General features: G+C 41.6%; 1 protein-coding gene across 3 annotated transcripts in view; it reads right to left on the bottom strand.

Moving 5' to 3' along the window:
- Positions 1–962: 962 nt before the first annotated feature.
- Positions 963–10555, bottom strand: part of fam210b (family with sequence similarity 210 member B) — a 47367-nt gene continuing 37774 nt past the window's right edge. For 2 of the 3 annotated variants that reach the window (XM_033041597.1, XM_033041598.1), the window contains exon 4: positions 3135–3699. In XM_033041597.1, coding sequence (XP_032897488.1) covers positions 3483–3699 — 217 coding nt within the window. In that variant the 3' untranslated portion in view covers positions 3135–3482. Of the gene's footprint in view, positions 3700–10555 lie in introns of all 3 variants that reach the window. The other variant, XM_033041596.1, reaches the window with a different exon arrangement.

The raw sequence follows: 10555 nt of genomic DNA, 5'->3' as shown, positions 1-10555 counted from the left end.
GTCCTTCCCTTCCCCCCCCCCCCCTCTCCTCTCACTCACCCACTCTCCTCCACCCCCCTTTCTGTCTCTCCCCCCCTTTCTGTCTCTCCCCCCCTTTCTGTCTCTCCCCCCCTTTCTGTCTCTCCCCCCCTTTCTGTCTCTCCCCCCCTTTCTGTCTCTCCCCCCCTTTCTGTCTCTCCCCCCCTTTCTGTCTCTCCCCCCCCTTTCTGTCTCTCCCCCCCCTTTCTGTCTCTCCCCCCCCTTTCTGTCTCTCCCCCCCTTTCTGTCTCTCCCCCCCCTTTCTGTCTCTCCCCCCCCTTTCTGTCTCTCCCCCCCTTTCTGTCTCTCCCCCCCCTTTCTGTCTCTCCCCCCCCTTTCTGTCTCTCCCCCCCTTTCTGTCTCTCCCCCCCTTTCTGTCTCTCCCCCCCTTTCTGTCTCTCCCCCCCTTTCTGTCTCTCCCCCCCTTTCTGTCTCTCCCCCCCTTTCTGTCTCTTTCTGTCTCTCCCCCCCTTTCTGTCTCTCCCCCCCTTTCTGTCTCTCCCCCCCTTTCTGTCTCTCCCCCCCTTTCTGTCTCTCCCCCCCTTTCTGTCTCTCCCCCCCTTTCTGTCTCGAGGCGCCAAAGGGGGAAGTTAGTGTGTGTGCGGGGGGGGTAGTTAGTGTGTGACGCCGCATGCCATCCCCCTGCAACCACACGTTGGGGGAACAGACCCAGTGGGTCTGCACTTGGTCTAGTAAACATAAATCTATTGTCAAATTAAAACTCATTGGCTTTCACTTGGTGAAATGTAATCCATTTCCTAATTTCATGAAAAGGTACATGAATCATAAATTGAATCTTAAAGCAATATTGACATTGCACTAAAAATGTAAATGAGGGTCTGTGGTCTATAAATTGGTCTAAAACCTGCCTTTTGCATTTAATCTACAGCAAAATCTTTGTTCAACATGAAGGAAATCAATATCAAAATTATAGCCAAACACTATTTCAATAAAAGAGAACTTTTATTTACAGATACCACACTTTCAAATTTATACCGTTCACAATATAAATTTACTGTACAGGTAGTTTCATTTGTATTTCAAACCAGTCAACTTTTGAAAATAAAGCTTTAGTAACAAATGATTTCTTTTTGCTTTTGATTTTGTGTAAACAATACAAACAGCAAAGTTTGATAGGATGCCAATTCACCAAAGTGGATATAAATAAAAACATTGTACAACAAACTTGATTTGACCATTGCTTAAGTATTTGCCTTGCCAATATTATTGAACTGTCAAGGTCAGCTACTTTAATTTTAAAGTCCAAACACCAGATTTATTTAAAAGGCATAGTGAAATCCTAGAGTGTTTCACGAGCTCTTTAGGTGCTGTTATGCCATTATTTAATTACTCTGAGATTATTGCTCGTACAACATGCTGTTTCAGACTCGCAATTATTAATGTGCTTGACTTATAATCCCTTAATACAAATGCCATGGTTGTTTTAGTTATGGTGCTGTCTGAAAATTATTCTTTGTCAGTGGCAATGATAAAAGAAATCTGAACGAATGGACCATCAGTTCTGATCCTGGAGAAGACAGGAAGGGAAAATATATATATTTGAAATGAAGGCAGGTTTATGGTTGACTATTCTATTTTTTGAGATGCAAAGAAATCTTAAACTGCCCACTGTACTCTTAAGTGTTATAGTTTCCATGATACTTCAGCCATTTAATGTGCCTTTATTAGCTCCCACTAAAGCTTGAAGCCAGAACACTTCCGGTATGACCATTCGCAACTTGAGGATTTGTGTTGGTTGTTTAAAATAGCCAGGTAAAGTAGTTTGGAATTGACAGTTAGCCATCACCCAAGTTGGTGAATCTGATGGATGAAATGGTTATTTTTTGCTAATTCTGTTTTAATGTTTAGTGGTGCAGCCCTTCAGCCCAGAGTCCACTGATCATCAATCGCCATTTACACTAGTTCTGTTAACCCACCTTCTCATCCATTCACTACACATTAAGGATAATTTAAGGCAAATTAACTTACAAGCCAGCATGTCTTTGGGATGTGGGAGGAAATTTGTGCATTTACAGGGAGAACATGCAAACTCCATACAGACAGCACCTGAGGTCAGAATTGAGCACAGGCCTCTGGCATTGAGGCAGCAACTGTGCTGCCCTCTGGATTAGTGTCGGCAGCAGTTAAATGTGAAGGCTGACTCAAGTTTTGCTTGGTAGTCTATTTTCCAAAAAGGTCAATGTACTTTGGTTGAAGGACTGGAGACTGCAAGAATAGGAATTGGTGTTTAATATTACTAATGTTTTTGTCATGGGATCTGGATGTTGCATTTATTGTCCATCCCTAATTGCCACTAAATTGAGGCAGTTTAACAAATCAACCACATGGGTGGTTTTGGAGTTGCATTTAGGCCAGATCAGGTAAGGATGGTGTTTTCCTTGAGCATTGGTGAACAAGATTGAGCTTTAACAATTATTTTAAATTCCAGATTTACTCTAAATTCCCTGTCTGATTTTGGTTCATGCTTCTGGTATGATGTCCAGATCATTGGCTGATCATCCAGTAATTTAACCATACTTCTTACTTATCAGAAATGGCTCAATAAGGCTTGCAGATTTGTTTGTTTTATCTTTTTGATATGCTAATATTAAAAGAACTTTGGTGTCATATCAGTCACTTTCCTATATCAATGGAAATGTTTATGAAAAAACCAATGCAGTAAGTGGATTTAAAAACATGCACAATAAAGACATTTGACCATGTGGGTCAAAAACTTGCATGTACTAACTTTTCCAAACTAATAAGTTGACAATTTGTGATCAAAGTAATTATCTCACATTTCTGCACGATAGGTCAACACATGTAATATTACATGTTAACACAATTACATGACTACTTGAGATCACTGGACTTAAACAATAACTCAAGTTAACCTTCTGTCCTCTGAGAAATTGCAGCAAAAGCATCATCTGTCAGGAATCCATAGATCAAGGAATTCAATTTTAATGGCTTTGAAGGGTACATGTGTATCCTTTGAAGTGGTGCTTCACTTTAAGTACTTCAAGATTTAATCAGTGATGTAACCTGCAGCCCAACTGTATTATCACATTGCTGGATACTACCTGGCATTGGCGAAGAATTAAACTTGTTGCAGTTTCCTTTTAGTCTTCAAGAATCATGGTAAAGCAAGCAATTCTGTTCCCTCCATTCAGATTGTCCTTTTGACATCGTTATGGTACCTTGTGTAACTTGTAAATATAGTCACAAGCACCATAAATTGCAGGTTAGCCACATGGAATTTGTCACCAGGATTAATTTTACCCAGCAGCTGCTGTTCCCTGCATGGTGCTCAAGTTAAGACAATTTCAGCATTTAATGCCAATAAATTTCAAGCAGTGAACATGCCTGAGGCTGGGAGGGTGACCACAGGATAGGTTTCCACTGTACTATACTCATACTTCACATCTATCCTTGTGTCTTAAACGGGATTCCTCGGTAGTTCTTCATGGTTTGGAAGGAGAAGTTTTAAAAAGTCCCATCTTGCGAAAGTACCTCACTAATAGTGGCACCGAAACCAAGGTAATGCTCATTCGTACTGGGGCAAAGACCTTGTGGACGGCGTAGGCTATTACAAAGGTACTGGTTCCAGCTGCCATCCTGGACTGCACCACTGTTTCATTAAATCCCATTTTGTAAAGGATTGTAGTTACATCCACACCACTGGGGAAAAAAAAAACATTTATCAAATAACAATACATTATGTAACGCAGCAGGATAATTAAATGATATAGAATAAAAACTGCTTATTACACAGAAAGGCAGACAGCATCTGTGGAGAGACGGTGTCTCTGACACTTGCAACATTTCCAGTGTCTTGTCTTATGATTAGAAATCTTTAAAGGATTCTGACAGACCATAAGAGCAGAATTAGGCCATTCAGCCCATCAAGTCTCCTCTGCCATTCAATCATGGCTGACCTATTTTCCCCCCCTTCCTATTCTTCTGCCCTCTCCCCATAACCTTATATGAACCTACTAATCAAGAACTTATCAATCTCAGCTTTAAATATGCTCAATGTCTTGTTTGGAGCGATGAACTCCACAGATTCACCACCCTCTGGCTAAATAAATTCCTCCTCATCTCCATTGTAAAAGGCACATGCTTTTATTAAACTTGGAGCTAATTTAATTAATTTTGATCACAAAATGCTGCTCAAGACAGATTACGTTTTGGGTCAGGACCTTCCATCAGGCTGATATAGTGGAGGGGAGAAAGCTGGAAAAAGCAAGGAGAGGAAAGGGCAATGTTAGAGCTTGCACGTGATAGTTGATTGCAGATGAGATGGGGTCATTGGCAAGTGGGTGGAGATTGTAACACAAGTCTGGAGGTGAAGGGGAGACGAAAGTGCAGATGAGGAAGATGGAGCGTGAAATGTAGAACCATTGGGAGGGATAGTGTTGTAAGGGGGAGGGGGGGGGGATTTGGAATTGAAAGGGAAGGAAACGAGTAGATGGAACATGGGAAAGGAACTGGTTGATGGGCAGGGGAATAGAAAGAAAGATGTGCTGCTGCACACAATCTATTTTGATGTACTGATCTTTTATATACATATTTATTATCCAGATTTGTGAACCTTTTCTTAGGCCTTAATAATTGGAATGTAACAGGAAAATTTAAAAGCTAATAAAATTACAGATTGTTCCATGACAGTAATTAATGCAGTACTTGTAAGCACTTAAAATGTTAAATGTTACTGGCAGACCTCCCTATTTGCAAAAAGTGAAGATACTTGACTAGTGCAGTGTTTCAGTCCTCATTTCTATGATTTGGTACTTTTTACATTTTACCCTCCTCAAAACCTCAAATACAAATTGGGCTTTATTTCCTCAGTAAGGCAATGTAGGCAATTACATTATAGATGTAAATGGGTGAATTTGGATTCCTTCAAATATGTAACTCAAAACAAGGATTAAACCAATCTAAACTTATCACTTTATATTGATAAGCGATAAAATGTCTCGGATTTCTTTCATCTAAATGCTTAGACTATAAGTACAATGTCACGTTTCACTACCGATTTGCAGTAGATCCCTGTTGCACAATCTCCCTCTACCAAATATAACATTTCTAAGTTATAGTGCTTATTATATACCTAACTCACTTATTTTATGTTTATCAGTTTTGTATTCAAGTAGTAATAGAACATTTCTCATTTCAACCACTCTGTGTCAACGCACGACTCCAGATCAGACACTGCCCTGTTAAAATGCACAACAAAACTTTAACCAGAGCCTGCTATTTTTCTCTTCCTCAGTTAAATTTACTACGCAGTTGGTTCTATGGTCTTTCCGACTCAGGGAACTTTGTGTCAGCTGCTTTTATTCACATAAAGGATGATTTGCAACTAAAAGACAGTTTTAATTTGTTGACCAAGCTAGAGTGGGAATGGAACAATGAAAGCTAAGTTAATTAATGTGAAAAGATTCTGCCGATGAAGTCCCAGGAAAGGAAGTTAGATTGAAATAAACATGAGAAAGAACAGTGCTCCCAAGTTAACGAAACCAGCTCAGATTTACTTGCCACAATATTCAAACACAATATGTTATAAAACACATGATATAATTTGTACTGTGATTGTAGCACAGGGAGTTCTGCTACAATGCGATAGTTGTGTTCTTAAGGAACTTTGTGTTATAGAAAATCATGCTGGAAAACAATTGTGTCAATGGCAAATGGGGATTAGTGGGCAAGAGCATTTCAGACTCGTAATGACAGTTTATAACCCCACTGGGTTTTCACGAATAAAAAGTATTTTTAATAGCTATGTGTATTTTTGTTACTGGAAGCAAAAAGTACTAAAGGCTGTGTGTTACATTGTTTATCGAGTATCATTGCACAAGTGTAATTGCCAGTGTAGATTGCTCGTCAGTTTCATGCGTGTGGGCGGCGCGATTTTCGTCAGCAGCGGCCTCTGCAGTCCGTCTGTCTTTTTATTATTTTTGTCTCGTTTCTATGTAGTTTTTATTAAATGTTTTTTGTCGGGGTATGGGTGGGGGGGGGGGGGGGGGGGGGGGGGGGAACTTTAAAATCTTTCCCCTGCACGGGAGACCCGACCTTTTCTTTGTCGGGACTCTGTTGTCGTTGGGGCTGCAACGTGGAGCGGCCTCCAACAGGAATGACCTGGGGCTCCAGTTGCGGAGCTGCGGACTACTCACCGTCGCGGAGCTGGCCGAGTCCGGAGCGGGTGGAGCTGTGGTGGAGCGCTGCTGCGGCCCGACCCCCAGAGATTCGGAGGCTGCAACTGCGGGTCTGGCGGACGGCAACACCGGGAGCGCGGGTCCCTGCTGGGAGACCGCTTTTCGGGGCTTCCGTAACGGCGACTTCTCCCGCCCGAGTTGCGGGGTTGAAGAGCACCTGGAGCGGGGCCTTACATCACCGCCCCGCGCGGCTTGGAATGGCCGCGGGACTTTGCGAGCGCCCGCCGGGGCTCCAACAACTAGACCCGGTGTGCGGCCTTGCATCACCCGGCGTGGCTTTAATGGCCGTGGGACAATCACCATCGCCCGCCGGGGGCTTTGACTTTGACTTTGACTCTGACATCGGGGGGGGGGGGGGGGGGGGGGGGGGGGTGCAGTGGAGAGATAAGTTTTTTTGCCTTCCATCACAGCGCTGTGATGGATGTTTGTGTAAACTGTGTCTCGGGTCTTTTTCGTTTTGTAATTTATGGCTGCAGATACGACATTTCGTTTGGACCTCAACGGGGTCCAAATGACAAATAAATTGTATTGTATTGTAAAGTAGCAGTTGTGCTCTAAGAGATAATGGTGTCCGAATACTATGGGGAGGTTAAACTGAAACATTTTCTCCCTTTAACTTTTTGTTTCAGCAAGACAGCTTTTTTTCTGCTGATCAATTTCAAAAGTAGCTTGACAGTAGTTTTCTGGTAGCCGATCAGAATTGCGTTATATCCAATCTGTGGTATGGAAACAAGCAGAATTACCTATTGGTGACTTGGTTGCTCTTAAATTAATAGCTTATTTAGAGTTGGCACTTTAGACTTAAGGGGCACACACTGCATGCTTTGATATGGATGTAGGCAGTAACATGAATACAATTAAAAGTATACAGTCATGATCAAAGACACTTTCAATTCAAATGGTTCTCACTGATGTTAATTATAATATCCATTATAGTGATATTTTATATTATTCCTGACATTTTGAGCAGAATATAGAGCCTTGGATGAACCATGAGATCCGCATTCTTCTGAAGACCAGATCCCGGGGATTCAGGTCTGGCGATGGAGAGGTCTATAAGAAGTCCAGATACGACCTTGGTAAGGCCGTCAAAAAGGCCAAAAGGGACTTCTGCTCTAAGCTGGAGGATAAGACGGATGTTTAGCAACTATGGCAGGGCTGGAATGCCATTACCTCCATAACACCACTGTGGTTGGACGAATCACAGATGGGGACGAGTCAGAGTATAGAAGTGAGATCGACCGACTGACCAAATGGTGCCAGTACAACAACCTGGCTCTCAACATCAGTAAGACCAAGGAACTGATTGTGGACTTTGGTAGGGGAAGGATGAGGACCCACAATCCTGTTTATATCAACGGGACGATGCTGGAAAGGGTCAATAACTTCAAATTCCTGAACATGCATATATCAGAAGATCATTCCTGGACCCAGCACATCGATGCAATTGTAAAGAAGGCACATCAGCGACTCAAATTCCTGAGAAGATTACGGAGATTCGGCATGTCAAAGAGGATTCTCCTAAACTTCGCGCCGACCAGTGATCCCTGTACACCAGCACTATCCTACACACTAGGGACAATTTACAATTTTACCAAGCCAATTAGCCCACAAACCTGTACATCTTTGGAGTGTGGGAGGAAATCAGTGCACCCGGAGAAAACCCAGGCGGGTCACAGGGAGAACGTACAAACTCCGTACAGACAGAACCTGTAGTCAGGATTGAATTCGGGTCCCTGGCTTTGTAAGGCAACAACTCCACCCCTGCCGCCCTGTGCTCTGAAACACCTGTTCAAGGAAGTGTAAGTTTGTTTAATTTTTGGATAGAATGGGAGAAAAGAAGAGAATGGATTCAATAAATTAAATCACAGCTCAATAGTCTAACAATCTGGTAGAATAACTGCTGGAAAATGCTCATTTTTTCAGCAACATTGTCACAAGCATCTTTTATTCCAGCTCTGATGAGATGCAGTCACTGTTAAAGAGCTTAAAAAGAAATCATGGACTTAGGGTAGCATGAGGTTCAGAAGCCCCAGGCTATGAGTCGCAATGACTCGACCTTATGATTATTTAGCTTATAATCTTTAACCCACTCAAACCAGTGTGAATTGGGTTGGAAATGAAGGGGAAGCAATCTTTGTTATTCTTTCCATAGCAGTTGGCAAAGATTCCCAAGCACCACCCCTTTGGTGGCTGGGAACAGATTGAGAACAAAGCAGAGAATTGACAGAAATGTCTTCAAGCAGAAAGAAGCTGAATATAAGCAACCAGTGTCCCAATTAAATTATCTTTAATATATTGAGAGCTAAAGTCTGTAAAAAATACCAGATAAAATGTGCCGAAGTTTTAGTTTCTTGTGCAGTTATCACCACTATTGCCTAGAGCAATATAGATCCTCCCATCATGATTAAAATCAGGCTTCTTCCAAACTAGCAATATGTGTAGAGTTTCACATATCTTGTGATGCAGTCCACATGCCTTCCTACCAGAACAGACAGACATTTGATTTAGCAGGAGTGAATAGAATGTAGCAAAACAACCAAGGCATTCCAAGGAAGATATTATCATATCAAAGTTAAAACTGTCTTGACAAGTCTAAAATGCAAAAAATAGTGAAATTCTGAATTGATGAACTAACTGCTCTGAATAAATTATGCTGCAAGACATAACGTACGATTAATGAAGGAAACGAATTCTATCCTGTTACAACATTGAATTAGAATTAAAATATGCAGTATTATTATCTAACCCTTCTGAAAATGGCCACCAAATGGCTACTAAATTCCTGGAAATCAGCTCAGCAAAATTGTGCTGATAGAATTGGGATGGAAAATAGATTTGTATTCCTCGGATTCCTTTGAATAGCAACTAATATTTTCACCTATTCAACAACCCTCCCATCATTAGACCCTCACAGAGAGTGGTGAGTGTGTGGAATTCTCAGCCTCAGGTGGAGGCAGGTTCTCTGGATGCTTTCAAGAGAGAGCTAGATAGGGCTCTTAAAAATAGCGGAGTCAGGGGATATGATGAGAAGGCAGGAACGGGGTACTGATTGGGGATGATCAGCCATGGTCACATTGAATGGCGGTGCTGGCTCGAATGGCCTACTCCTGCACATATTGTCTATACATAGATTTTTACATCTGTGTTTTAAAACTAGTACTGCATTTAAAAACTGTTTAAAGCTAGTTTTACATCTGCACTGTGTTAATCCATTTAGTACATTTATAAGATTTTATTAGAGGAAGAAAGTACTAGTATTTTAAATACAAATAAAAATATTTTAAACCCTGCTCATCTGAAGAAGGGTCTCGACCTGAAATGTCAACCATTCCTTCTCTCTAGAGATGCTGCCTGTCCCGCTGAGTTACTCCAGCTTTGTGTTATCTTCAAGAACATTTATTCCACAAATGGTTACGAACGATGCACTAGTTTTGAAATCACAATTATATTCTGTAGTCGAACATGGCAGCTAACTTCGTTCACAGGCTACCATGCAACTTAATTAAATGAATATCCTGCTATCCACTGATTTTATAACGTTAATTATAGAGTCATAGATTCAATTAATAGAACACTGGTCAAGACATGAAGATAAATATTTGGGCTAAAATAAAACTACCATTTGATGCAATGTTTCTATGTGCTACACAATCAAATTTAGTCAAAGAGTGATCACTGGAAGCCTTTGCGTTTTTGCTCTGTCAGTAACTCACTTCCAGATTTTTTGTGTTCAGTCTCCTTGAGTATGGCAAGCACAAACGATGATCATCAAGAATGCGCAGTGACGTCAATGGATCAAGATACAAACTTTGAAGTCACTTGTGTACAATTGTTGTACATACATGGCTGACACAAAGCCTTGGCCGATGAGGCAGCCCTTCATTAAACTGATCATGCATGCTTTGGCAATAAAGGACCCAACCTAACTAGATCTGCTGCAAGGAGTCAGAGATATGCGTAGTCTTCCTGGGGAAACAAGGATCGTGAGGAAACCCACGCTGTCAGGGAGAATGCAAACACCACACTGACAACACCAAAGGTCTGGATTGAACCCAGGATGCTACCAGCTGGATCACTGTGCTGCTCTTAATAGTATGTTTATGTATATTTTCTCTTTTCCTTCATCCCACCATGTCCAAACCCTTGCATTTTCATCGCCACTCTGTCTCAAGCCCCTGTTGACATTTGGAAATAATGTGGCATTCCCTCTCCCCCATATACCTCATTGACGCAAATTACTTCATCTCTCTGTCACATCTGACAGATCCTGGACCACAAACTCTACATTGCCTCTCCAACAAATTCTTATTCTCACT

The sequence above is a fragment of the Amblyraja radiata genome, chromosome 23, assembly GCF_010909765.2.
Source record: "Amblyraja radiata isolate CabotCenter1 chromosome 23, sAmbRad1.1.pri, whole genome shotgun sequence".
NCBI classification, from domain to species: domain Eukaryota; kingdom Metazoa; phylum Chordata; class Chondrichthyes; order Rajiformes; family Rajidae; genus Amblyraja; species Amblyraja radiata.
Note: the sequence above shows the minus strand (reverse complement) of the source record. Positions and strands in the feature narration are given on the sequence as shown.